Genomic DNA, 27,720 nt, shown 5'->3' with positions numbered 1-27,720 from the left:
GTTACAAACTGCAGTTCCACCTTTGAAAAACCCTTTGAAATGTTGTTGTTAGCGGGGTTTTTTCGCGTTACCTTCCGTCGCAACGCTTCCTAAAATACAATAAAAAATATACACCGGTCCACCAGCAGCCGAAGAGCCGCTGCACACGGAGCCGGAGCCGGGGAGCGGGGAGCGGGGAGCGGGGGGGGGCGGTCGAGCAGCGACGCGGCGGTGACATGTCGAGTGAAGAGAGCTACCTGGCCATCATTCGCTACCTGACCGATGAACGGGAGCCGTACGCACCGGGGACCCCCGGGAACACCAAGCGCAAGATCCGCAAGGCGGCCACCTGCTACGTGGTGCGGGACGGGACGCTGTTCTACCAGCGCCGCCTGAAGGGCCAGAACGACTTCACGGAGCTGGAGGTGGTGCTGCAGGACGCCCGCAGGACGGAGCTCATCGACGAGGCGCACACCGTCACCGGGGCGGGAGAGCACCTGAACCAGCAGCTCACCTGGGACACCATCTCCAGGAAGTACTGGTGGAGAGGTGGGTCGCTGGGGCCGCGGGGTGGTGCGTTATTAAAAAGGGTTCATTGTTCAGGGGCTTAATGGTGTTATAAGCGGGCGAGTCACCGCCAACACACTAAATATACTTTATTTAAAATTTGGAAAACGTTCTAAATTTAGGGCAACAAATAGAGTTTAATAAACGTATAGAGATCATAACGTCATATCGTCACGTTGTTTTCCTTATTCGGCAGAACATGACGCGTAAATATCGCGCCTCTTTTTTCTGATTTTTAAAATATAAAAAAAAAGGATCTGGACCCTATAAAGACTATTTATTCATGAGCCCATAAATAGATAAATGATCTATGAATAAATAATTTACTAATACCTTGCAGTTTTGAGAATTAATTCAAACCGCTGACCTCAGAACAGACAGGAAGTTGATGAATAACATAGGATTTACTAACTATCCGGCTGTACCTGAATGCACCACCTTAGTTCATGTGACCATGTGGAGACGTGGAAGCTGTCGTTAGTTTGCGTTGCCGTGGCGACTAACGCACATGCTTTGCGCCCCCCCCCCCCCCTCCAGGGATCCTGAAGAACGTCAAAGACCACATCAGAGAATGCCCCTCGTGCCAGAGCCGGCGCGGCGCCGACGACGGCTCCGGGCCGCGGGCCTTCTCCAGGCCGGGGAGACGCAAGGCGGTCGCCAACGATGAAGAGGAGGAGGAAGATGAGGAAGAAGAGGAGGAGGAGGAGGAGGAGGTGGGAGACAACGGCCCGGTCCTCCCCGACTCGTCCTGTCAGCTGAGGGCCAAGACGACGGCCAAGCACGAACTGGTCTTTGTACGTTTCCCCCCCCGTCCCTCCCATCGGTTGCGGGTGTTGCTCCAGATGTGTTGTTGATGTGTGTTGATGTCTCCAGGTGGACAGTAAAGGTGAGGTCAACCAGTTCCTGCCCAAACACAGCCAGACCATGCTGGACAAACTCAACCAGCAGCGCCTCTGCAACCAGTTCTGTGACATCACGCTGCTGATCGAAGGCGAGGAGCACCGCGCCCACAAGGCCGTGCTGGCGGCGTGCAGCGAGTACTTCAACGAGCTGTTTTTCGCGAAGGGCGCCGCCTCCACCCATGAGGCCGTGGTCGACCTCTCCGGTGAGGCCTCGCGGTGACGCCGACCACCAACGGTCACCAAGCACATTTTAACCTCCCGTTTCTCCGCAGGTTTCACTAAAGTCAGCTTCCTGCCGCTGCTGGACTTCGCGTACACGTCCGCGCTCACCTTCAACTTCTGCGTCATGGCGGACATCGCCAACCTGGCTCGCCACCTGCTGATGACGGAGGTGCTGCAGATCTGCGAGTCGGTGCACAAGCAGGTGGAGGAGCAGAAGCTGACGGTGTACCAGAGGGGCGACGTGCACACGGTGGTGTCCAGCCAGCCGGCGGCGCAGGACGGCCCGATGGTGGTCACCATCGAGGGCGACGAGCCCCTGGCCTTCCTGGCGGCGGCGGCGACGGAGGAGGCCGACGCCCAGCAGCCCGTGAGCGTTGTTGCCGAGGCGACGGAGGGGGGCGGGGCGCAGGGCGGCGAGGCGGTGACTCTGATGGCTCACGAGCCGGGCGAGACGCTCACGCTGATCTCCGGCGGCTCGGAAGGGGACACGATGACCGTGGTCACGCACAGCGGGCAGGCGGGCGCCAGCGAGTCCCTCGCCGTGGTGTCCGCCTGCCTGGCGATGGAGGAGCAGCAGCAGCAGCCGGCGGCGGCGGCGGCCTCCGAAGTGTTCGTCATCAACGTGGACCCGGACAGAGCGAGTCCCTCGGAGGTCGTCAAGCTGTCCTCGGACGCGGAGGCGGCGGCGGCGGTGGCGGTGCCCCCGAAACGTAAACGGGGACGTCCGGCCAAGGTGAAGGTGAAGAAGGAGGTGGAGCTTTTCGCTCCTCTGGAGGAGGAGGAGCCCTCTGCTGACGAAGGACACGGAGACAAGCAGGACGCATCGGACGACCCCAAGAGGAGACGACTCCGACAGCGCTCCATCGCCGAGGGGGGGTACGCCCGCCTGCACATGGGCCTGGAGGAGGAGGAGGAGGAGGAGGAGGGGGGAAAGAAGGGGCCGACGTCTCCGCGAAATGCTGCTTTAAAGGTTCGTCTTCATGTTCATCTGATACTTTAAAATGAGCGTGAATGCACCATAATGTGACTGAAGTGAACCTCTGCTGGTTAGCCGCTTGCTGCTAACGCTGCTAACGCTGCTAGCTTTTCCTCCTGTTTAAACAGATCAGCGACAACATACAAAATGAATGATGTCGGATCATTTAAACTTTGATCCGTTAGATTTCGAATGTCTTCCGTGATGTGTTCAGGCGCCTATTAGGACGGGTAAAAGGGGACGACCTCCAAAGCAGCCGGTGGAGCCTCAAGGTGAAGGTCAGCCTGAGCCGGGGGCGGAGCCTCAGCCCTGCGCCGTGGAAGGCGAGACGCCAGCAGAGCTCGTTGCGGACGAGGCGGGACCGAAGGGGGCGGAGCCAGAGACAGCCGAGGTCAAGCAGCAGCAGGAGGCGGCGGCGGCGGCGGACGTCGACGGGGAGCACAAGTGCGCGAGGTGCGGCGCGTCCTTCCAGAGGCGCTTCTCCCTCATCATGCACATGCTCAAACACGAGAAGGCTCGCGGCTACAAGTGCAGCGTGAGTACCGCTGCTCGTCCCACCTCCTGCTCCCCCTTTGGAGGAGGAATCTCTCTGTGATGAAGTCTCCTCTATGGAAACAGAACATTAAGTCGATGTCTTCAGGGTTTAATCATTACATTTAGAAATATCAAACACGTGTTTTCCAACACTGTTTTGGAGAAATGGAGGCTCTGCATTTCATATCTTGTGTTCTTTAGCTCTGCAGCAAGGAGTTCCAGTACGCCGCCTCGCTCCGAGCCCACCTGGCCCGGCACAAGCAGCAGAGCAGCCAGCGGGCGCCGCCCGCCGCCGCCGCCAAACCCCCCGCCGAGGCCCGGCCGCACGGCGACCTGGACGGCAGGGCGGCGGCGCCGCAGACCAAGCGCGAGTTCGTGTGCGACATCTGCGGCAAGACGCTGCCGAAGCTCTACTCCCTGAGGATCCACATGCTGAACCACACGGGCGTCCGGCCGCACGCCTGCAAGGTCTGCGGGAAGACGTTCGCCCACAAGCACGGCCTGAAGATGCACCGCACGCTGCACGACCTCACCAAGCAGTTCCAGTGCGAGTACTGCACCAAGTCCTTCGTGAGCAAGCGCAGCATGGAGGAGCACACCAGCCTGCACACAGGTCAGGCCCCGCCCCCTTTTGCTCGTGGGGTCATAGGAGGAGGAGGAGTTCAGATGGAGGCCTCCTCCTCTTCCTCCTTCTCCTCACACCGAGACGAGTGAGCAAATGTTTTTGCTCCTCATAATATCTGTGCGCGTTGTCTAACCCGTCACGATGCCCCCCCCCCTCCAGGTGAGTCAAAGTACCTGTGCAACACGTGCGGGGCGACTTTCCATCGAGCGTCGGCTCTGAGCAAACACCTGAAGAAGCACATGCCCAAACCCGACGTCCGCCCGTTCGCCTGCACTCAGTGAGTACCTGCCCCCCCCCCCTTAACGTTCTAGCGCTGACCCCATTATGACCCCCCCCCCCCCCCCCCCCCCACCTCTCTCCTCCGCAGGTGTGACAGGAGGTTCTACGAGGCCAAAGACCTGCAGCAGCACATGAACAAGCACATGGGTCTGAAGCCGTTCCAGTGCCAGGTTTGTGGGAAGTGCTACAGCTGGAAGAAGGACTGGTACTCGCACGTCAAGTCCCACAGCGTGGCCGAGCCCTTCAAGTGAGTGCCTGCGCTGCGGTTACCACGGTTACCATGGGTTGGGGAGGGGAGGAGGGGGGGATCGGCACACCAATCAGGAGGAGAGCTAGTAGCGTTAGCACCACCGCTAACAGCTGAGCAACCAAGGTCCAGTTCAGTTACATTATGATGCCTTCAGGCTCTGCTCAGTGAAAATGACCAATGGATAAGTGCATTTCTTCGCTGTGCCGGTTGCTGCGGTTACAGTCCTCACGCCCCCCGTGTGTCCCCAGGTGTAACGTGTGCGGGAAGGAGTTCTTCGAGAAGTCTCTGTTCCGGAGACACGTGAAGAAGGCGACGCACGGGAAGAAGGGCCGAGTGAAGCAGAACCTGGAGCGGGAGTGCGAGCAGTGCGGCAGGAAGTTCACCCAGCTGAGGGAGTACCGGCGCCACGTCAACAACCACCAGGGTAAGGCCCACTGCCGGGCAAACCGTCTCCATGGCAACTCGGGTCTTTTTTATTTTGTATATATATTATATATCTTTAGAAAATTAAGAAATTAAAAAGGTAAAACATTTTTAAAAAGTCAAATCTCAAAGGATTCTGACTGCAAAGCCTGATGGGAAATAAAAAGCAGTGTAATATTTCATCCTTAAAGGAGTGAAGCCCTTCGAGTGCCTGACGTGCGGCGTGGCGTGGGCCGACGCGCGCTCCCTGAAGCGCCACGTGCGCACGCACACGGGCGAGCGCCCCTACGTGTGCCCCATGTGCCAGGAGGCGCACATCGACGCGCGCACGCTGCGCAAGCACATGACCAAGTTCCACAGCGACAACCTGCCGGGGAAGATCATGCTGGAGAAGGACACGCTGCAGTTCCACAACCAGGGCACGCAGGTGGAGCACGCCGTCAGCATCATGGCCTCCGAGCTGCCGCCCGAGCTGCGCCCGGCGCCCCCCGCCGTCCCCACGGAGGAGATCGAGACGGTGCTGATCACCGACGAGACGGTGGAGGCCATGCAGGCGGTGGTGGAGGTGGCGGGCGACGGCTCGGCGGCGGCGACGCTGTCGGACCAGGGCATCATGCAGGTGGTGAACTACGTCCTGGCGCAGCAGGGCCTCGCCGACCCCAAGGTGGAGGAAACCCACGAGGTCATCCAGACCATGGAGGTGGAGGTGGGCCACGTGGCCGAGGTCGAGTGAGAGACACGATGCCCCCCCCCGAAGAAATGTTACAGCATGTAAAAAAGACGCTTTCTGTGAATGTAAATATACGAGAATCACGAGGAGTTCTGAATAAATAAATAGATTCATGACGACTCAGAGGAATAAAAACTATTTTTTTTTCTAGTTTCTACATACAATAAGCAGCTAACACGTTATTTATATATAAAAATGAATTTTACACATATTGAATTAATACTATTTGCATTGATGGGCATAACGGTAGAACTACTGTAATCTGGGTTTAATCCGATTCGGCTCCACCCACAACGTGAAGTGAATAAAATGAAACGAGACCACACTTGAAAGGATTTGACACGAAGGACCATGAACATGCGATACAGCAATATGGATATTTATTCAGATCTATATCAAAACACCCTCGGCATATTGCGACATATTTACAAAACATTGTACAAAAATATGAAAGGGCAGAAGGCCTCTGCTGCCAGTTGACCGATCGGTAATCAATTGTTACCGGGCAGACTCCAGTAATATTCACATCTGGGTGATTTGTTCGTGTTCTTTAGGGAGACTTTGAAAAAAAAAAAAAAAGGATCTATACATATTTATGTACATTTCTATCAGTGTTTGGCGAGTTATCAAATGAAACACGAACGTCAGTCATACATTTTACTGGGTGAAGAGCATCAGGCCTTTATATACACACACACACATGTGTACACACACACACATGAATGTAATCATCACATGAATGACCATCTGTCTCTGGAAAATAAAGCAAAATATAGAAGCAGAAAAACAACATAATACTTTGAACAGGAAACGTTTGAAATGTTTACAATCAATGGTGACTTTTTTTTATTTATTCTTTTTTTTAAACCAGTGTAGTCGACCAACTGAAGCAGTGTGGCGCGTTAAAGAGGCCCATAAGCAGAAATACAAGCCCGAATAACAACAATTCAACATTAAAAAATAAAAAAAGACTCCTGGTCATTTCTTAAGTGCTCTCAAGAAACCAGAACAAAATCAAACCGCTTCGTTTCCTCCTCGACGAGAACAATAACAAAAAATAAAATAAAGTAAAATAAAATAAGTGCACTCCTCAGCAGCATCTGCACTAATACCAGGGTGAGAGAAATGTTCCGACAGCAGGCGTGAAATGACAGACGGGGGGGGCGCGGGGGTTGTAGGGGGGGAGGAGGGGGGGGGGGGGGGGGGGCTGTGGTGGTGGGGTGGGGGGGCCGCCCCGTCACTCCCCCTCCTCCTTGATGCGCTGCTGCTGCTTGTTGTTGTTGTTGTTGTTGCGGCGTGAATCCAGGTCGAAGGAGAAGTCGGACCACTCGTCGCGCGGCGGGAAGGAGATGGTCTGGCGCAGCGTGAAGCGCACGGCGTCGATGACGCGCTCGCCCCGCGCCTCCGAGGAGCCCATGCTGACGGTGGAGGCCCCGCTGGTGGTGCGCACTATGTGGGGAGGAGGGGAAAAGTCCATGGCCTGCCGGTGCTCCATGATGCCCTTCCAGATGACGTGCTGGAACTCGGCGGGGAGCTTCATCCTGGACAGGTCCTATTGGTGAGGGTAGGGGGGGGGGGGGTTGGAGCGTTAATATCGGCGAGCTGGGGTGTGGGTGGAGGTGGGGGGCGGTGGGGGGTCAGGGGGCCGGTGCCACTCTTCCTCCCTAACCCATCAAATGACTGTTGTTGGATAGGCAAGGGCTCACCTCCATGTTATAGTTCTCGATCTGGTAGATGTTGGTTAGGCCCTGTGCTGTGAAGTAGTCCAGGCAGCCTGCGCAGCCCAACCGTATAAGGAAGCTGCGGGGGGGGGGGAAGAGGAGGAAGAGGCAGGTCAGGAGGTGCAGCCGTCAACACGCATCATCAACACGGGGCGGTTTGACCAGTAAAATACAACATGTGGCGCTTGATGGACGTGTGGTTGATGCAGTAAAAACACGCTAATTCAGGACTGTGGGATCAAAGGAGCAGTGTGTGGAATTCAGAGGAGTTGGGTTTGTCCCTTCTGGGCTACGGCAGGAGCGCGGCGGACCCCCCCCATTCCCCCCACCCCCCAAATATGAACCGCTTGTTCTCTGCTCTCATCCAGCTATCGTGGCTGAAGCTAGCCGCCGCCCCGTAGCCCTCTCTGCCGTGTGACTGCTCTGATGTGTCCACTGTGGTTTGCTGAGGTACCTGGAGATGCTGCTGTCCATTGGGTATGGAGGAGGGGGGGTACAGTGGGAGGAAGGCACCAGGGGGAGCTGGGACTGCAGGGCGTGAGTGGGGCTCAGTGAACTCATGTCGTTCATGGGGATGTGAGAGCCCATCATGGAGTCACTGAGGAGACAAGAGGAGCCTTCAGGTACCGCTCGGCAACGTCAACACATGGATGGGGGGTGGGGGGGGGGGGGGGTAGCGGCATGCAGAGGTTACTCAGAACATGACACATGATGCATCACAACAGGTCCTGCAGGAGAGTCAGAGTCTCACAGGGATCACATTCTTTCATAGGAGGAGGTGCTCTATGTGTGTGTGTGAGGCGTTCAGGGTCCCCTCCTGCCTGCACGGACATGCAACCTTTATGTGGACAAAATGAGCCCAGAAGGACCCAGGTGATGGTGAAGGGGGGGGGTGGGGGGGTGTGGGGGCGCGGGGGCGTGCCTGAGACAGACAGGAAGACGGAGGGAGCAGCTCACTTACTGTCAGTCAGACCTCCTCCCATACCGGAGGGGGTCAGCGTGTTCCTCTGCTGGGGGTTGATCAGCTGACTGACCGACGGGAGCTTGTTCACTTTCCCGTGAGGAGGAGAGCAGGAGCCGTAGGAGGGCTGAGACTGCATGGAGGTCCTGCACCCAGAGAGGAGGAGGGAGGAGAAAAGGAGGTCACACAGCGTTAGCTTCGTAGCATCATCACGTTGAGTTATTAACAGAGGAGGAGGAGGAGGGGGGGGGGCAGATGAGGAGATGAGGAGGAGCTGTGAGAGGGCTGAGACTGCATGGAGGTCATCCACCCAGGGAGGAGGAGGAGGAGAGGAGGTCTCACGTTAGCATCAGCACGTTAAGTTAGAGACAGAGGAGAGGAGAGGAGCAGGAAGAGGAGGAGGAGGAGGAGGAGGGATAGAGAGGAAATACAAGGAGAAATAAGTGCTCCTTCACAAGACAGAGGAGGAGAAGGAGAAGAAGGAGACACAACATGTTTTATGAAAACAATGATTCGTGAGTCGTAATAATAAATAATAATTTGACCCTGTTTCAACACCAATAATCATTTATTGATTACGTCAAACTAAATCGTCTATTCAACACTCTTTATTGAGAAAAGCAGACACAAACTGTCCTGCAGTGACTTTTTATGAAACATGACCCGCATGAGTATCAATAATCAATCAGAGTCCATCAAACTGATCAATGAGTCTTCAAACACCTTCTGTTCATGGACAAAGAACTCATGCAGATGAATGGATAAACCAACGAAGAAGAGGTGTCCCTACAGTCTGTGACACCAACAAAGAAGAGAGTACAGTCTGACACCAGCGAAGAAGAGTAAGGTCCAATCCCCTCAGTCTCTACGGCCTCTGACACCAGCGAAGAAGAGTCAGTCTTAGTCCCAGAAGGCAGGAATGGAGACGAGAAGAAGGGGAGCTGAATTGATAAAGGGGAGACATGGAGGAGGTCCATGTGTACTCAGAGGAGGAGGAGGAGGAGCAGGAGGAGGAATGTGAAGCAGAGATTCAGGAGGAGCTGCAGCGCCGCCTCGGTTCTCCTGCTGCTTCCACGGGAGGACCAAGACGGACTTTTATCAGACTGCAGGGAGGAAAGAGGAGGAGGTGAGGCACGAGGAGGAGGAAGGAGGAAATGGAGATGAGAGCAGTAGGAGGCGGGTGCAAATGATGATGATAAGGAGGAAGAGGAAGAAAGAGGAGGTGGTGAGGACGGAGAAAGTGGAGATGAGAGCAGTAGGAGGTGGGTGATGATGATGATGATGATAAGGAAGGAGAGAGGAGGTAGTGAATGGGGAGGGGAGAGGAGAACGTGGAGGAGTATGATGATGAGGAGAAAGGGAAGGAAGAGGAAAGAGCAGGAGGTGAGGAAGGAGGAGGAGGAAAGTCAAAGGAGATGAGAGCAGTAGGAGGTGGGTGATGATGATGATGATGATACGGAAGGAGAGAGGAAGTAGTGGAGGAGTATGATGATGATGAGGAGAAAGCGGAGGAGGATGAGGAGGTGCGGTCCCCGTAGAGGGTTAGAACAGTTGAATCAGCGATGAAGAGTCAGAGATGACGTCAGCAGTTTGGATGCGTGTTGTTACTGACTGAGTCCAGTAGGAGGCGCTGCTCTGCCACAGATCTCAGGTCAGTGTTTAAATACACGCGACCCCTCGTTCCTCATTTAGTTCTAGTTTTCCTCTATAAATAAACAACATTTATTTACTACTTTGTCCATTTGACTCCTGAAAGCTCCTATTACATAATGTCTTGTTTTATAATGTCTTATTTTAAAGCTGCCAGTAATCAACGCGCTGATATTTGACACGTTTCATTCATGAGACGAACTAACCCCCTGAAGCACGACTTGATTAAACATCAACGCATCCGACGCTCCGCCGGTAACCAACGGCAAAACAAAACGGCAAATGAGACGCTGTGCCGGTCTCCTAATGGGGAAACACAACAGTAATTATCATCTCTGCCTGACAAACTATCACTTAAACACATCTCCTCCTCACAGTGAAGTGGGCGTTTTAATTGGTCGAGGATGAGGAACGGACTTTGTGCTGTTGTTGTGCAAAAAAAACCTGGCAAGGCACCCAAAGGCGTCACCGTGTTTGGGAGCTTCACCTTAACAAAGCCGAGCCAAACACGCCGCTCAAAACCTCCCAGCATGCATCAGCCGATCCTCAAGCTGTCAATCACCGAAACACGAAAACACGAGATAAACTCCGGCTCTGAAAAGTGAGATCAATGATTCATGTTTTGAAGCTGAATTCTCTCTCCTGACGACTCCTCTGCTCCCATAGACGTCTATGAGGAAATGACTCTACTTCTCTCTTGATTTATTCCCTCAGTAAACATAGGGCGGAGCTACGCAGTGATTGACAGGTCTCTACCGGAGACGTGTACGGCGTCTCTACATCCCTCCTCATTCCAAATGTGATCGCTTTCTGTTTACCGGACGCAAAAACACCGCCACGGCCAACAGGCCGAGCTCGAAGACTTCAGAATGTCCGCCGACCAACGAGAGACGGCGTGAGGACGGCGTCCCTGACCTATATGCGGGTCCCTGGGGACCAGAACCTCAGAGACGTCTCCCTGTGAGGACGATGAAGGGGACCCGTACTCACTGTTTCTGGAGCAGGTTCTGCTGCTGCTGCCGGTACGACTCGATGGTGTGCTGAGGCAGGAACTGCATGAGCTCCAGAGACTCTTTGATCTTCACCAGGATCTCATAAATCTCCCGTCCTTTGATCTGGAGGAAGGAGACGGCGGCGGGGGTCAGCGGCGCTCAAACGTTTTTTTTTTTATTTTTTAAACGGCGGTGGTGGTGAGGGACACTCACCGGGAGACAGAAGACCTCCTCGTCCGTGGAGCGTCTCTTCTTGATGGTGGACATCGGGATGCCGTGGGACACCTGGCGGAAGCCTGAGAGGAGGAGAGTGGGGGGGGGGGGAGAGGAGGAGGGTGAGTCCAGCTGGTCACGTGATCACAGGGAAACCAGTCAGCGCGCTGGCCGGGTGAGAGGAAGAGGCACCACCATCATCATCACCGCCGCCGCCCCCCCCCCCGGCCCGGTGACCTACCGTCGCCGCCCTTGGTGGCGTCCGTCACGTGCTGCTTGCGGATGCCGTCCTCGTCGGCCTTGCGGTCTCGGCCCGGGCAGGCGCAGATCCGGGCCTCGAAGCACCGCCGGCCGAGTACCTGTCCACTGTGGGGACAGAAAGAAGACAGGCAGGTAAGACGCAACCCGGGGATTAGAAAAAACGTGGTGCGGCAGGTGGGGGGGGGGGGGTGTCTCTTACTCTCTGGTCTCCAGGGTGACGATGATGAGGATGGGGCGTCGGTTCATCCCGCCAACGCAGCTGGAGTTGCACATGAAGTTGTACAAGATGGTGGTGAATTCTGTCCCGACCTGAGGGGGGGGGGGGGGGGGAGGACACGGGCGGTGAGACATCGGAGGGACGGACAGGACGTTTTGTTGTCTCTTTCAATGAGACAGAAAGACAACTATCTCCTGACGGATGGATCAACACCACTGCGAACCTTCCCCCGAGGCTGTGATTGGCTGAGAGGATGAAACCTTGAGGCCCCGCCCCCTAAAAGACGAGTCAAGCTGAGCTACGCCAAAAAGTGTCTCCTGGGGGAGGGGGGGGGGGGGGGGCGCTCACCTGAGGCGGTTCATAGGGAACCAGGACGCTCTGTCTCCCAGTGATGGAGTCCTCCACGTACTGGGCGTGGTTGTTTCCCTCCACGCGGATCAGGTGACTGGGGGGAGCAATCTGACCTGGAAGCAGCGACCCGTGTCAATAAAAAAAAAAAAAAAAAAAAAACCTCGTCCCCAAACAATGAGACACTGACCGTCGTTGAACTCGCGGCTCAGCTCGTGGTTCGGGCAGCGCTTCACCACCTCCGTCACGTGCTCCGCCTTCTTGTAGACCGGCATGGCCCTGATGACGGCGCCCTGCGGCGGGTTGGTCAGCACTTTGATCTGGATGGGGCAGGTCTTGGCGATCTGACAGTACAGCTTCTTGAGGTCCGTGGAGTACTGGAGGGGGGGGGGGGGAGAGGGGTGGGGGGGGGAGGAGACAGCGTCAGACCCATGAACACGTTGGTGAACAGCTGTTGTCCCCCGGAGCTCAGGGCTGTGATTAGGACGTCCTTAAAGACGCCGGCGTGGAGCGCAGCCTCTGGGGCTTCCTTTGAGGGCCGTAAAGTGGACCCTCCGGCTGCAATTAAACCGGGCCTGGCTTTCATCTGCCTGCTGCCTCTCATCACGGGGGGGGGGGGGGGGGGGGGCGCAGGGTCCATCTCCAGCGTCCCTTCTGTCCCCCCAAATAAACCTCACTCTTCAGCTCAGGAGACCACCACAGGTTCTGGTTCTGAGACGAACCGGTGTTCCCTAAAGAATTCATTCACTAGATTCTGTCCATAGAGACGAGACGTTCTGATCTAGATTTTTACTTATTCTTCCCCCGAACGAACCGTAACGTTAATGTGCTACAAAAGATAATCGCCGCGATGAAGTGGTGAAGCTTTGATATCTTTATTGAGCCTCTTCACGTCATGTGACTAAACTTTAAAATGAGTTTCTCCTCTCTGAAGGAGCTCCTTCTTCAAACTTCACAGCTTCATTCCTCTTCAGAGAAAAATGTTGGTTATTTTCTAATTTAATGGGGAAATAAAAATATATATTAAAAATTCCTTCTGTGAAATTGTAATGTTCTAGTTTAAGTCTAGTTTGCATCATTAAAAATAATGGCCTTAATACAAGGGAGCAACTGGAAGGTTTTGTGTTTAATTCTCTCCTTCATCCTGGAGATGCTGAAGGTCCAGATACTCCTGGTTTTACCTTTGATGAGTTCATATTGTCCTCGTTTGGAGGAACGCAGCATGAATGCGGTGAGATGCCCTCACGGCCGCTTTGAGACATCGAACCGACTGTTGTCTGAAATCAAAGCAGCTTCGGAAAAGAAAAGAAAAGCCTAAGATGGATGGTTGGAGCTGCTCCCAACCTGATACCCCCGTGTGCCTCCGTCACTCAGCTAAATGAGGTGGAGACAGAGAGGAGGAGGAGGAGGAGGAGGTGAAGACGCTCAGTAACAGGCTGCTTTAAGGCAAAAGCAGAATCTAGATCTAATCAGAGAAGAGAGGTTTGTTTAGATCATAATCCTACTGTCTCACACACACACAGACACACACACACACACACACAACTCCCTCCCAACCCTCGGGGTACAAACTTTAAACACACACACACACACAGACACACACTCAGCTATGTGCTGCTGGAGCGTTCAGGGCGGAGGACAGCGGGTTGACTGATGGGATTCAGTGGCTCACACAGGGCGCGGTGCGTTCAGGTGTTAACATGTAATTATGAGCCTTTCATTGGTCACAATGTGAACTGCAAACACTCGGCAGCACAATGCGCAGCCGCTCCATCACACACAAAAACGCCCGAAAGCGTTGTTTGCAGGGAAAACATGCACGTGACCCCCCCCCCCCCCCTTTTCCCTCCTTGCTGCAGGACGTCCTCCTATTAATGCCGGCCCCCCCCTCCACCCCCTCCACCGCGATGCATGCATGTGTGTGTGTGTGCGTGCGCCCCCCCCCCCCCCCCCTTTTCCAACACACGAGCACACACTTCCCGTGCGGCGCAGGTCGGGGCAGGCCCGGCGCTGCGGCGTTCCTGCGTGGCTGACAGGCGCTGCGGGCGCATGCTCCAGTCAAGTCCCGACGAACACGCCGGGCCTTAAACAAGCGCCGTTTGGCGCCTCTGGTCTTGTCCTCCTCATTCCTGACGTGTCCCGTCACGCCCGGAGCTTCTCCCTCATCTGTCTCATTCAACAGTTGCTTCACTCCTGAGACGGGAGGTGAGACACCTGCCTCTGGTGAAACGCCGACCTTTTCTACCCCCCCCCCCCCAGTGCTGTGACACCTGAACACCGACGGGCCTCGCGAGGACGCCAGGAGTCAAACATGCGGGTTTAACCCCCTGAACCCCCCCCCCCCTCCCCCCCCAATGAGCGTTTAGGGCGTTTTCTGTCTCTGTGACCTTGATTTTCACTACAATATGAAAGTGCTTCTCTGTGCAGAACCGGATGGAAGCACATAAGAAAAACATAAAGAAAGAAAGAGGAGTGCATCATTTCTTTCTTGATGCTGCCATTGAGTCGTCTTATGTACAGTTATCGCATTTTAACTTAAGTCTCTGTCTTTATTTGGGGGGGGGGGGGGGGGGGAGATTTTAAAAGAGACTTGAACTCTCGCAGTTTTAGGCTGCATTTTGGAGACTTTTTGACTTGTCGTCTAAAAGGTGAAACTCTGATTTCTGACGGCTTCGATAGCCGGTGGAGTTTGAGAGACTAATCGAAGAATATTTTGGTTTATTTGTATGACTGCGTATACCTGAGCACACCTGAGCCCAGGACATCAGTTCAGCGCCACCTGATTCTCTGAAGTTCAACTCCAGAGAAACTGATTTTTAAAAAAGAGGTAATCTGTTTTAATCCCTCCAGCAAACGTCTAGAACCCGTGTTTGTGTCCTTCAGGGACGACGTCCTCTCATCTTTCCTTCTCTATTTACACAACTGCAGCGTGAATCACTGCCGCAGCTTCTTTTTTTTTTTTTTTTCCACCTCCATGATAAAAAAAAAAAAAAAAAATTAAAAAGAAGGAAGAAAAAAAAAAAAAGGGGGGGATAAATTCCCGAGTGCGTCTCTCAGGGCTTCGTCTCCTGGGCGAGTCGGGACAGGCGCTCTGACACAAACAAGTCTCGGCCCCATCTCGTGAGGCGTGGGACGGGCCCGCAGATGTTCCAGCGACAAGCTGCGTCTTGCTGCCTTTCGCTAGAACACTCTTCTCTTTGAGCAACGCAAAGGCTCTTCTCCTCCTCCTCCTCCTCCTCCTCCTCCTCTTCCTCCTCCACCTCCTCCTGCGGCGCAATGTGAGATGCGACCGTGGAGCTTAAGTCTGTGAAAAAGACGGAGCCCACTCTCAGAGCAGCGGGTTCAGCAGAGAGCCACACGCTATTTACACGGGTATTATCTGCAGGCCCTCCATCCATTACTGTAATCCCTGCTGCTCTGACATTCCTCTGCACACACACACACACACACACACACACACACACACACACACACACACACACACACACACACACACACACACAACTTCAGAAGCACAACAGATGCACGGCTGCATGGACCACGTTCAGAGGGAGTTCACGGTGAAGAAGGAGTGCCCGCGAGGAAACGGGGTGGGAGCAGCCTTCTGGGAAACGTTGCGTGTGTGTCACACTCGTCCCAGACGAGGTTAAGGTGTGGGCTGCAGATTAGGTGTGTCTCAATCTGAAAACCGTCACCACAACAGTCCACCGAGGCCTGAGGAGGATCCTGCAGAGGTCTGCGCACAGGGAGACCAGCTGACCACCAGAACACTAAAACACCACAAGTCCACCAGAGGACCAGACCACTAGAAGGACCAGAACCCTAGAAGGACCAGACCAGCTCAGCTCATCAGTCCAGTGGCTCACATGGTGGAGTTTTGTGCAGAGATCTCCAGAGATGAGGGACCTTCTGAGCAGAAGACCCACTGAGGAGTCTCTCCGGGACGAAGTGAAATGTCTCCAGTGGGCGAAGGACCTTCAGATGTTGTTTTGCTGCTTTTGGATGAATTTATTATAGAATTAAAAAAAACACCTCCTCCATTAACACAAAAGGCTAGAAAAGACTTCATGATATCCAGGTAATGAAAATAAAAAAATGATAAGAGATGAAGAAGCCATGAGATTCAACAAAAGAAAAATATATAACTATTTATATTAACTGTATATATATATATATATATATATATATATATATATTTCTTCACTATTTCCTTCCTTTCAGACATGCATTGTTTTCATATCATGCAGAATAATTCAATCCATTTCAATGGATTTATTATTATTATTATTATGTGTGACGCAGGTTCATTTAAACCGATTTTTATATGTTGTTATGTTTGGACATGCAAAGGAGGCCTCGTGTTGTGGTAACTTTTTGGCAAAGACTACAGACGCAAGGAAGCACATCTACTGGTGTCCATGTGGAGTCGGACCCATCCGACCAGTCTTGCATCATGAGGCGTGCCGCTCTGCAGCCTCCTCACCTTCACACACACTCCGAGGCTGCTGGAGATGAATGAGAGGGACGAGGTGTGGGAAGTGAGCGAATGTCACGATCCCACAGTCAGGGTGTCCCAGAGGAACCATCACGCCCTGCCTTCACCTCACCCCACTTCAACTCCACTTCACGTCACTTTACTGCAGTTTACTGCACCTTAATCCACTTCAACTTTACTCCACTTTACTTACTTTTACTTCACCACACTTCAACTTTACGTTACTTTTCTCCACTTTACTTACTTTTACTTCACCTCACTCCACTTGCGTTTGGTCCCATCTGATACGTGTGTTTGTGCATTACATTTTTTTTACCATATTAATGTAAATGTATCAAATATCAGATCTTCAATGTTGAGCTACTTCTTTACCTGAAAATGAACATTTAGTTTAACGTATTTCTTGATGTGGATGTAAATGTTTTTAATAGTTTTTACTGTTTTGTCTCTTCTTATTTGTCTTTTTCATTTTTTCTAATACACTTTATTACAGTTGGTCACCTTCTTCTTGAGTGGGCGTCGGCCTCCTGTCGCATTCTCTTATTTATCTGTTAATGATCTGGATTTCATGCGATCTTAGGTGCGTGTGCAAAAGAAATAATATATGCTAAATAAATAAATAAATGCTGTAATTAGCAGCAAGTGACTCGATAACGAAAGTAACCTGCCCCCTTTGCCACGGCGACGGCTTGTGAGCAGCAGCCTCGGGAGAGATCTCCACAATCCGTCAGCACTCGGGCGCGAGGGTGACGTCACAGCCGTCGCTCAACCGGCTCCTAGCGGCGCCAAAAACAAACACCCGACGGTGCTGACGGAGGAGAGACATTCACACCAAGAGAGAGAGAGAGAGAGAGAGAGAGAGAGAGAGAAACGGGGCCAAAGAGGGTTGCGCAACCCCAATGTGCCGCCAGCATCAGATTCCCAGATAAGGAGCCACCTTCCAGCGGGACGTCCTCCTCGCTTCCCTCCAAAAAACCGGCCAATGGGATCCCTCCGTTTGATGACGAATTACCACAGAAACGATTCCAGTTCACTCTTATGACGTTTTTAAAAAGAGTAACGCTGCTAAAAACGTTAAAGCGTTAAAGGGGTCAAAGGCCAACATGGCGGCTCACACAGGTGAGCTTTATTATTCATATAGTTCACAAGTTCCTTGCAGACCCTTTAAATGCCTCAAACTAGATTTTTTTTTTAAAAAGATAAGATTTCCCCAGTTTTCCAGACGGCTTTCAGGCGGCCATGTTTTCCCACCTAGATGCATGTTGGGAGATCAACTAAAGAACCTCTCACACCCGACCGGGAAACACTTTGAGGGGAACAGGGCAAGAAGAAGAAGAAGAAGCAGAAGCAGGGCTCGGGGGTCCTTCTTACCGTCCAGGTGGCCGACTTGGCCGTGCTCGACTGCTGGAAGGACACGTCGAAGGCGTGCGTCCCGGCGTAGTCGGTGTTGGACGGGATGGCCGGCGAGGGGGAGAGGGCGTCGAAGGTGGAGCTGGGCTGGGCGTAGGGCGAGGGCGCGGTCACGCTGTTCTGGGCGTGGTCGTTGTTGTAGGGGCTGGTGGAGGTGGAGCCCCCGTTCTGGATGCTTTGGTCCATGCTGTTCAGGAGCCCCAGGTTGGTGTACTGGGACTGTGGACACAGAGGGGCATTTAAAGAAGGTGAATGCGGGGCCGTGGAACGCAATTTTCATGTTGTTTTGAAGGAAGGGAAAAATACCGTGAAAAACTGCACTGGATGATTGTTGTGCAGTTCTCTACATACGTGTGTTTGTCCCTTCAAAATAAACATGGAATGAAAAACATGAGACAAAACGTTTCATGTAAAATAGACACAAGTCGGTAAATGACCACATAATAAAACATGAAATAATGACGCTACAGAGCTCCTGCCAGCTTTTACTGGCATGACTGGTTTTACTGGCAGATCTCAATTTGTTTATTTGCATATTCTTGTAAAATTATGAGTAACGCTTTAGCGTTGTGTTTATCGTAATGCAAAAAAACACAACCCCCGATCGACACACAAACCCCACGAACCCGGTCTACACAGTTATTTATCTCACGGCTGCAGAGGCTCAGAGGAGGAAAACACTTTAAAATAACAGTTAAAACTGTATTTGTTATTTATTCTGGTAGCGTGAACGAAAGGAAGGAAAGAGGTGACAGCGCTTCCCTTTCGACGGTATTTTCCTGTATGTGTGAGGCGTCAGCCCCCCCACCCCCCCCAGCCCCCGCCCCCGCCTCCCCCTCCTTCGACCCCCACCCCCCCCCCCCCCCCAAATGCCTGATGTAGGTGACAGGCACCAATTATCAAGGTAAACTTATCATGATAGAGACAGACAGCAGCATTAAAGCCTGTATGAAAGAGCTCCTGAACGCATCGCGGGTTTAATTGAGTGGAAGTGGGATTTATCAGCTTTCAGCCTCCTTTCATCACGTCTCATTCCGCTTTGCCTGCTTTCACTGTTCTCTCGTTTGGTGAAGTCACTCCCGACAATTTTGGGTTTTTGAAGACTCAAAGCAAAGGAGCAGCTTCACGTGGGACTTTCAGTCCGAACACAAATGACAAATTATTGTTTAAAAGTGAGAAGAGAAGAATAAATTACAATTAATAAAATATCCTGATCAAAACTACGCAGTCCTGATAGAACTGCATCAGTGAACCTGGACCATGGGGGCCACACAGAGCATCTTGTTGGAGGGGGACACACAGAACATCTTGTTGGGGGGGGGGGGGGCACACTGTCTCTCTGAGAGGCCTGCAGGGTCTCTGGAGCTCAGTGTCCACAGAGGAGCACCGTGGGGACTGATGAGTGACAAAGGGGGGGGGGGTGTGTGTATGTGGGACCGGGTGGGGGTCTACCCCCACCTTATCCCTGCTGGGGAGGGCAGCGGAGGTGATTGTATCTACATCAACACACCATTAAAGCAATTAGGATCCAGGACTAAACAGCAGCGGCTCCCAGTAGGCTGGGGAAGGGGCGAGGGAGGGGGGGGGGGGGGGGGGATGAGGGGGGGCAACCCGACACCACTTAAAGACCCCCCCCCATACCCACCCCCCAACAACTTAAAAGACAGGGACCTGACACACCTGCTATCTGCAACCTGCAATCTATCAGCGCTCGGCCTCAATCCGTCGAGGAAAACAAGAGACGACAAAGAAAAAAACTCCCAAAGTTGGAACGTCACTAAAATCCTGAGAAAACGATCCTGATTAAACACGAAGGTTCAATGAGGAAGAAGAAATGAATCCAAAGTCGGCAGGTCAATGTTGCTGAACAAATGTTGAAGATCTTTTTATCACGGAAACACAACCGTTTGTTTTTGAGGCATAACTTCACTATTTATAGTTTATTTAGTCAAAGAACAGGAAACCTCCAACTTCCACATCTATGAATCACTAAATGCTTATTTATCAAATCTTCACAACAAGCTGAGCTACCGATATGATGCTTCTTATATGAAAGGAGCAAAAGCTGCAGCGCAGAAAAACCAAACCTTCCAAAGTCACACGACAAATAAATCAGGTTTTCTCTCTCGACAAATAAATCACGTCAGCTGACTCGGATCCAGAGGGACGCTCGGGATTCGGATCCTCCAGGTGTTTTGGCGTTCCTCTGCATCGAGGTCTAAGCGGCATAAATGTACAGATCCGAGGCCCCTGCGTGTGGGGGGGGGGGGCGCGATGGGGGGTCCCTGGGGCCTGGTCCCGCTCTTACCTCGCTGTAGGATGTGGTGGTGGGCCCGGTCTCCAGGTACAACATGTTGGCGCTGAGGTTGAGCAGAGCTGCTGCTGTTTGCTCCACTGGCTCCAGGATTCCACAGATGTCTTCCCCTCGCTGTGAAGGACCGACGTGGACTACAGACACGGTGGTGGTGGGGGGGGGGGGACCAGCAGAAGCTTCTATGGGGACCTATGGGAGGCCCTATATACCTGGAGGAGAGGGGAGGGATCTAAGGAGCTACCTGTCCAATACTTGAGTCCACACCCTTCTGCAGGAGAAGACGGCGTCTCCTCGGGCCGTCCTCTGGAGCTGCACGCCGCCTCCTCCTCCTCCTCCTCCTCCTCCTCCTCTTCCTCCTCCTTCTCCTCCGAGGAGCAGCAGCTACGGTGAGTCTTTTTCCCCATTTTCTTTCTCACACACAGCACGAAATCCATCGATGCAGCCGGAGCACATCAAATCACTTTTACCCCCCCCTCGCAGCGCCGACCTTTCCTCGCCTTCGGCCTCTGACGAACGCACCTCGGATTTCGGGGCGATTTGGTCCACGTGCAAAAATAATCAGTCGTAAATGCAGAGAGAGAAAAACCCACTTCTAGGACCTCTGGCTAGTAGACTAGCTGCTAGGTCGCATAACAATGCCCCCCCCCCCGCAGACACATTGTATCCATCAGAGATGAGTGATGTCGCTCTGTTGTGGAAACATGCGTTGTGTGTGTAGAGAGTGAGGCGGGGGGGGGGGTCGTCCTCCTGGAACCCGGCTTCACCACAAATGACGGACGGCCTCCTGCAGACTTTTAATGTCGCTTCAGACACTGAAGTGAAAGCGGATCGTCTCGCGGAGGAACCTGAACGCACCACGCTCAGCCGCACCAGGAGCCCCCAAACACAGGGCCAGAGGGGGGGGGGGGGGGGGAGGGTATGTGACCCACAATGATGATGGCCGCACCCGGGTGAGGCCCCCCCGGGGGGCCCCCCTGAAGGTTGGATAATCAACACTTTGAAGAGCAGCAGCGCGGTGATTAGTTCAATCAACAAGCCGCTCGTCACGTCAGAACTACGGCGACGTGAAGAAGAAGAAGAAGAAGAAGTTAGAGCGCCGCAGCCTGTCTGTCTCTCACCTGTCCCCCCGTCTGTCCTCCGTCAGGACGGACGGGGGCCTTAGGAGCTTCCCGGAGGACAATGAGTGAACCGAGGTGTTTGTTTGTGAAACAACAATCATCCCCTGGCCTTAAGTCCTATAATTCCACTGGTTACCGTGGGAACGGGTCTCGGGTTTATAAACCCGACGGAGCTCAGAGTCCACCCGAAGACCCAAAGAGGATTTACATAAGTTGTTGCCTTCAGAGAGGCCCGAGACTGATGATTTAGTATCGAGTGTCAGGATGAGGACGGAGTCCACAGAGACAGAGAGGGACAGAGCATCACTTGGGTGGTAATCCTAAAACAATCAGCGGCGTGCTCAAGTCATTCTAAAGCCCACATGAGTCCAGTCACATGACCCACATGTTGAAGACACTACAGGTCAAAGAATTAAAGACGTCACCATGAAACTTCATCACCAAATCAAGACCATTTTATATGAACTTTAGAGCAAATCTACAGACAGACAAATAAATATTTTATTTCCACTTGTTTGAAAGAATATTTTCTGTTTCTTTATAGTCCTTTTGCTGATATGAATATTATGGGATGTATCATCACTGAGGATCAGGAAATGTCCTAAAACATATTATCAAATATACTTTTGTTGTTTCTTTAAAATAACTTCAGTAATAACCAATACATGCTTTATTTCTAGCATTAACATATGGAATAAACGATTAATTTAGAAACAAAGAGTTTATTTAGAACAATAAAAAGAGGAATACATTATTTTAACAGTAAAAATGAGACATTTGTTCTCTCAATTTTTAAAACAAACAAAATCTCAATCTTCCATCTATTTTAAGCGGTTTAATTCTCCTCACTGTTTATTGCTGTAATTATGGAACATTTCTAAGTTAAATGTCCTATTGTGGAGTTTTGTGTGAAAGAATATTCTTCAAAAGCTGTCCTGCTCACTTGGTAAAAAAACAAAAAACAAATAAATAAATATATATTTTAACCATGAAACCATGTACGTGTTGTGTCATTGTCGTTTAACTCAACTTAGCAAAGTCAGATGTTTAATTGAACCAATGATTGATGAGAAGAAGGCGGCCTCGTCAGTGGTGATCAATCCCTCCTCGCTACGCCTCAAATCACTCCTCGACCTGCTGGAGGCAAACGGGTGGAGCTCCGCACACAAAAGAACGCGTTAGTCTCTCCCCGTTTAATGACTTCAGATTTAATACGGCCGCTTCCTAGAAAATCATACGAGTCCTGCTTGTTTTACAAACTGGAGTTTACGCCTTCAGCTCCTTAAAATCTACTCTTTAAAAAGCTAAACAGGAGGAGAAGAAAAGGGACACTTTCCATCATGATATTTATGAATCATGAGATTATTGGAGGTTCCGGGCGCGACATATTGATCCAGATGTTTCCACGCTGTGATTGGCCCAACCCGATCAGCTGAGCGTGTCAAGTGTGTCTGCGTGAAAGCGGCTCGCTCTGCCGCCTGCCGATGAAGACGAGGACGAAGACGAAGACGACACTGACGGCGCTTCTTTAATTCACGCGAGCATTGATCTGCGTGAGGATCAGCTGATCGTGTGTCTGTGAGATCAGCTGTTTGGGGGATATAGTGTTTCTGCTGCCACTATTTTAGCTGCATTCCTGCATGTCCGTCCCCCCCCCTCAGAGAGAGCCCCCCCCCCCCCCCCCACAGAGAGAGAGGATCGTACTGATAGATGAGAGCAGGTGCTGCGTTCAGCAGCCGCCCTGCAGCTACAGAAAAAAAAAAAAAAGGAATTTCAGATTAAACATAAACCCTCCACAATACAAACCAGCCCCTGGGGCAGAAAACAGGGAGCTGCTTCCTAATGACTCATGAAGGAGGCACACCTCCACCTGGGTGGAGCAGGGGGGGGGGGGGGGGGGGTGATTCGCCCACCTTCTCTGTTCATCAACAGACTAATGAAGGTGACTGGCAGAGAGGTCTTTGCGGCGTGCCAATCGGAGACACGCCCCTCTGAGGAGGGGGGGGGGGGGGGGGTGCATTAGTCACCCGGTTCAAGAGAGCACCCATCCCAACCCCCCCAGGGAAACATTTGTACTTTTTTCCTCTCTGGATGGACAGCAGCATTCCTTCGGTGGGAGGAGACGCAACACCTCCAGGTTCCCTGGACACCGAGCGAGTCAGAATCGGAGCTCACCTGTGAGGAGCCAGGTGAGCTCCGTCAAGCAAAGGATGTGTTTTAAAGTTTACATTAAACACTGAAACAAACTTATTGGACATCAAAAAAAAAAAACTCATCCGGAAGAAGTCGGCAGTTTTCTAAGTCCCGCCCCTAAATGGCAGACTGGCCAATCCCAGCTCAGCCTGGTTCTGCTCCTTATCAAGTGCAGCGTGTTGTTAACAGAGATTGAGGCTCCATTAACCATTGCTAGCACGGCTATGCTACGCTAGCCACTTCCCAGACCTGCAGCCGATTGGCCGGTTCACTTCCACATTTTCAGGTCTCCATGTTTGTTTTAGTTTGATTGACAGTTTGCTGCCGTGTAAAACGTGCGAGGAGGACTGGAGGTGTTTTACCTCCCCCCCCCCCGAGGCGGCGACGTACTCACAGCCAGCGGGTCGTCCGGTTGGTGCATGAAGCAGTCCATGCTGATCTGGATGGTGTTCGCCGCGGAGCCGCCGGCCGCAGCGTCCCTGAAGTTCAGCTCGATGGGCTGGACTGAGTGGAGGGAGGACCTGAAGACCAGCACATGGACACATGGTTACCCCTGTGTGTGTGTGTGTGTGTTTTTGTGTGTGTGTGTGTGTGGGGGGGTTGGGGGGGGGGTCACTCACTGGTCCAGCATGTCGAACAGCTGGTTGAAGACGTCCTGGCTTAAGAGGTCGCCCGCCTGAGCCGACTGGTTCTGGGACGCGGCGGAGAGGAAGGAGCCGTCTCTGCGGGACAGACGAGACGAAGCGTCCCTCAGTCTGCAGGGGGACACGCAGGCTGTCTTTTTACACTCTGGGACATGAACACTGGTCACCTGAGCGAAAGTCCTGCTTGTTTGAATCAGAAACGTGTTTTTATCTAATGAATAAATGAAATGAAAGCAGGGACTGATGGAGGAATCGAAGCATCAGGACCTTCATCCAGGAGACCAGGGTTCATGTCCTGCTCAGGCAAACAGGACGTCTCATCTGAGCGTAATGAAGGTTTTATGCCAAACCCTTTCATTCATTTGTTTCCATAGCAACAAACACAAAACAAAACTTTCTTCACGTGCGAAATGGTCTTTGAAATGAGCAAACATCCCGTGTCCTGAAACAGAACTCCTTTACGTCCTTTTAATATAGTTTTTTTTTATAGAATTAGGCCCCAGGTGGTCCACCTGAAAGGGGCGGGACTTCACCTCCCTGTTGGCATTTTCAAAAAGCAGCAGAACTTTTTTAATGGGCAGGTTAAAAAGTTGCCACGTCAGCAGACATTCAGCCGGCTGAGCCGTGGCCACCCAGCCGGAGGGGGGAGGAGGAGGAGGAGGAGGGGGAGGAAGAGGAGGAGGAGGAGTCCCGCCAGCAGCCATTCATGAAGAGCCCCTCCATTGTGATGAAGTCAGGCTGCATAATACCGATTATTTGTCCGACACAGAAAGGTGATTCTGCAGTCTGAGGGTGTGTGTGAGGAGGGGATGGGGGGGGGGGGGTGTCTGACCTGCTCCCCCCTGAAACCCGACACCCCCTGCAGAGCCCGGCCATTGTTCCCGCTGAAGTGGCGCACGCTGCAGTCTGAGATGTGGAATTCCCCCCCCCCCCCGGTCTACATGATACGCGGGCTGCAGCTCCTGGTATGTGAGCAGCATCTGAAGCCGCCACTATTCTGGGGCCCGGAATTCCCCTCCTGCCTGTGATGAAGGGTATTAATACCTGACTCACAAACACATTTCTGCTGAAGTTATGGGGCAGGAAGTCGTGAGGGAGTGTCACTTCTAAGGATGTTAAATATTCAGCTCATGAAGCCCCCCCCCCCCCCGACAGCATCATACAAACACTTGGAGTGAACTAAAGCAGAAACTTTGACTAATAAACTGTTTCATAAAGCATCTTTCCTCCAGATGTGCAGCTCGGTGTCTCATTAAAAGTTTAGAATCAAAAGGATCAAAGCGAACCGATGCGTTTCAATGGGAATTCAGATGTTTGGACCAATTCAAAAGTCCAGCGACGTCCAAATACTGAGAGACAGGTTCGGTTTTTGCAAGTGTTTGCAATAAAGTGAAGAATTAAGAGAATGAATGTAATTCCTTTAGAAAGCCATTACATGAATAGTGACAAATTAAAATGTTAAATTAGAAGACACGTAGAAGCTCAAAATTCAGTGGAGCAACGATGTGAAATAGTTAATTAGAAGAATGATGTTTTAAATGGTTTCTCTTCACCATAAAGCGATCAAAACAAATGCTGCTAGTTTAAGGCGGGTATTCATAATATACAGTTTTTTTTAAATATGATTCATTAAATATTTATTGCAGGCTGAAAAAAACAAATAAGGTGAGTTTAATATTTGCACAAGTTTTTACATGTATTCTTAATTCCCTTCAAGAAAAAAGGTATTAAAGGTTACAAATGCATCACACTAATATTAAATATATAAAAGTAAGTCTTTGGGGTTCGTGTTCTCTGGTAACTTATAAACATTTTATTATCTCAGCAGCATGAACATGGTCTGAACACGGGGTAAATGTGGTGTGCGTGTGTAGCTGCTTGTGTGTTTTATTGTCATAAGTGTGTGTATTCGGCCTAAAGAAGAGACCTCTGGCCGCTTGTGTTTTACGATCTCCGCCCCGTGTCTGGTTACTCCGAGCTCCTCCGTCAGCCCGAGGCTGCTGCTCCACCTCCACTTAGGGAGCGAGCAGCGCCTGCAGACGAGGGCCCGGGGGGTCAGAGGTCAACTCTTAACAGGGAGGGCCATTGTCTCCCGGCAGGTCGGCCACGGCGGCCGATGAAAACGCGATCAAAACAAACAGGCGATGGACGCTCTTCTCCCGTTTCACCAGGCGAGTCACCTGTTCGGAGTCACCTCCTTAACCATCACTCTCTAGAGAAAGGGTCCAGAGCTGAACCCCCCGGGGCGACACAACACACACACACACCTACAGACACACACACACATTCTCCTGAGGAATGTGAAGAAAAACAAGAGGGGCAAAAGATAATAAAGGAAATCCAGAAGGAGAAGAGAAGGAATTCTTCCTCTCGTCAATATATCTCATTGTTTAGTTATTTTTAGTTTAAAGTCAGAGAAATAAACTTTACGATGATTAAACTACGAAGAGGCGGTGCGTGATTTATTTAATGACTAGAAAGATAAAAAAGCAGGTTTTTAGTTGTTTGTTTTTGTCAAAGTGAACCCAATAATCATCCAGTTTTTTTGTCTTTTGCTGCCGAATATGAAATTTACTAAAAGTATAATCTCATCTTCATCATCTTTATCAGATTCAGAATCCATTTATTGTCGCGTATGTTACTCATAGAGGAATTGACTTGATGAATTGGTGCAATATAAGAATAAAATATAATACAATAAGATAGAAATATACAAGCAAAAATTAAAACAAGATAAGTAGGTTAAAACTAGGGCTGTCAATCGATTAAAACTAATTAATCGGACATTTCGCCATTTTTGGCGATCAATTAATTATTTTATTTTTTACTTAGCGTGTATTTTGCACACTGTTGTTTAATTGTTGTTATTTTAAACACAAAACTACACACATTTGATCATCTTGGAGGCAGAATTTCATCTCCCCACATTTAGCAGGACGGATTCAAACCTGGGTCTTTTAGGGACACGGCGGTGTCCTCTGCCCACGGTGTGCCGCGCAGGGTGACGTCAGCAGTTGAGATGGAAGTAGCCTAGCAGCTAGTTTAGCAGCTAGCTTAGCGTAGCGGTGCTTTAAGTGTTGCGTTTGCCACTCACCCCCCTTTCTGTTTGACACGTGGAGTGACTCCTCTGCACACTTGTCCCTGTTTATTTTACTTCCGGTGCAGGAAGCTCTCTCCATCTTTAGCTGCCGTCTTTGTCTTCGTGTGTCTAGCTGGCTGCAGCTAGCGGCCCGCTTCGTTGCCGCGGTCAACTTCCGGTTTACGTAAACCGGAAGTTGACCGCAAAGTGACGTTAACTAAGTTAAAACATTTTGTCGCATTAATGGCACAGATTAACCGTTTATGTTGACAGCCCTAGTTGTCCATGTGTTTCCACGACGAGAGAAACTACTGTGCAGGGTTCCCGGGACGGAGGACTGGGTCAGTGGAGGACTCGGACCTGGCTTACAAGACTTTATCAGAACTGTTATTGCATCTTTTCTGCATCGGATGAAACGCTGTCTGTCTGCATTAAAAAATCTTCTCAAGAAAAACTGCACAGGATTAATCAACTTATTAAAGATGTTATTAAACTCTGCTTCATGATTTCACTTATTCAAGATTTTATAAAAAAGGCTCTGCTTCATGGTTTCATTTATTAAAGATGTTATTAAAGGCTTTGCTTCATGATTCATTAACTTTTTGAAGATGTTATTA

General features: G+C 51.4%; 2 protein-coding genes across 5 annotated transcripts; one reads left to right on the top strand and one right to left on the bottom strand.

Annotated features, from left to right (window-relative positions):
* Position 1: 1 nt before the first annotated feature.
* On the top strand, positions 2-5,612 carry zbtb11 (zinc finger and BTB domain containing 11). The gene is made up of 10 exons (XM_037469395.2): positions 2-528; positions 1,084-1,340; positions 1,420-1,651; positions 1,721-2,640; positions 2,861-3,181; positions 3,382-3,793; positions 3,965-4,082; positions 4,173-4,331; positions 4,583-4,758; positions 4,949-5,612. Exons 1-10 carry the CDS (start codon positions 216-218, stop codon positions 5,488-5,490), a joined length of 3,450 nt encoding a protein of 1,149 aa, XP_037325292.2. The 5' UTR covers positions 2-215; the 3' UTR covers positions 5,491-5,612.
* Positions 5,613-6,023: 411 nt separating this feature from the next.
* On the bottom strand, positions 6,024-27,274 carry tp63 (tumor protein p63). Of its 4 annotated transcripts, XM_037469401.2 has the most exons (13): positions 27,119-27,274; positions 24,001-24,135; positions 23,775-23,901; positions 17,717-17,974; positions 12,041-12,227; positions 11,851-11,966; positions 11,485-11,594; positions 11,266-11,390; positions 11,025-11,107; positions 10,810-10,934; positions 8,170-8,315; positions 7,194-7,287; positions 6,900-7,039 (listed from the first exon to the last, which is right to left on the bottom strand). In XM_037469401.2, exons 2-12 carry the CDS (start codon positions 24,009-24,011, stop codon positions 7,229-7,231), a joined length of 1,347 nt encoding a protein of 448 aa, XP_037325298.2. In that variant the 5' UTR covers positions 24,012-24,135; positions 27,119-27,274; the 3' UTR covers positions 6,900-7,039; positions 7,194-7,228. The 4 variants fall into 4 exon arrangements, with proteins under 4 accessions (XP_062419337.1, XP_037325298.2, XP_062419335.1 ...); XM_062563353.1 differs by lacking the exons at positions 23,775-23,901; positions 24,001-24,135; positions 27,119-27,274 and adding exons at positions 7,663-7,806; positions 20,064-20,226 and having other exon boundaries at positions 6,024-7,039; positions 8,166-8,315; XM_062563351.1 differs by lacking the exons at positions 23,775-23,901; positions 24,001-24,135; positions 27,119-27,274 and adding exons at positions 18,062-18,118; positions 20,064-20,226.
* Positions 27,275-27,720: the final 446 nt, after the last annotated feature.

Source organism: Pungitius pungitius, chromosome 7, assembly GCF_949316345.1.
Source record: "Pungitius pungitius chromosome 7, fPunPun2.1, whole genome shotgun sequence".
NCBI lineage: Eukaryota > Metazoa > Chordata > Actinopteri > Perciformes > Gasterosteidae > Pungitius > Pungitius pungitius.
The sequence above is the reverse complement of the archived record's forward strand: the minus strand, read 5'-3'. Positions and strand labels throughout refer to the sequence as shown.

What these genes read in the sequence shown, in the direction of transcription:
- zbtb11 (XM_037469395.2), top strand. Translation starts at nt 216, where the DNA reads ATGTCGAGTGAAGAGAGCTACCTGGCCATCATTCGCTACCTGACCGAT. An exon ending in GGCCGTGGTCGACCTCTCCG is followed by an intron (nt 1,652 to 1,720) that starts GTGAGGCCTCGC and finishes GTTTCTCCGCAG; the next exon opens with GTTTCACTAAAGTCAGCTTC. An exon ending in CGCGAAATGCTGCTTTAAAG is followed by an intron (nt 2,641 to 2,860) that starts GTTCGTCTTCAT and finishes TGATGTGTTCAG; the next exon opens with GCGCCTATTAGGACGGGTAA.
- tp63 (XM_062563353.1), bottom strand. Translation starts at nt 20,108, where the DNA reads ATGTTGTACCTGGAGACCGGGCCCACCACCACATCCTACAGCGAG. An exon ending in AGGAGGTCTTCTGTCTCCCG is followed by an intron (nt 10,935 to 11,024) that starts GTGAGTGTCCCT and finishes TCCTTCCTCCAG; the next exon opens with ATCAAAGGACGGGAGATTTA. An exon ending in ATGGACAGCAGCATCTCCAG is followed by an intron (nt 7,288 to 7,662) that starts GTACCTCAGCAA and finishes CCCCCCCCGCAG; the next exon opens with CTTCCTTATACGGTTGGGCT.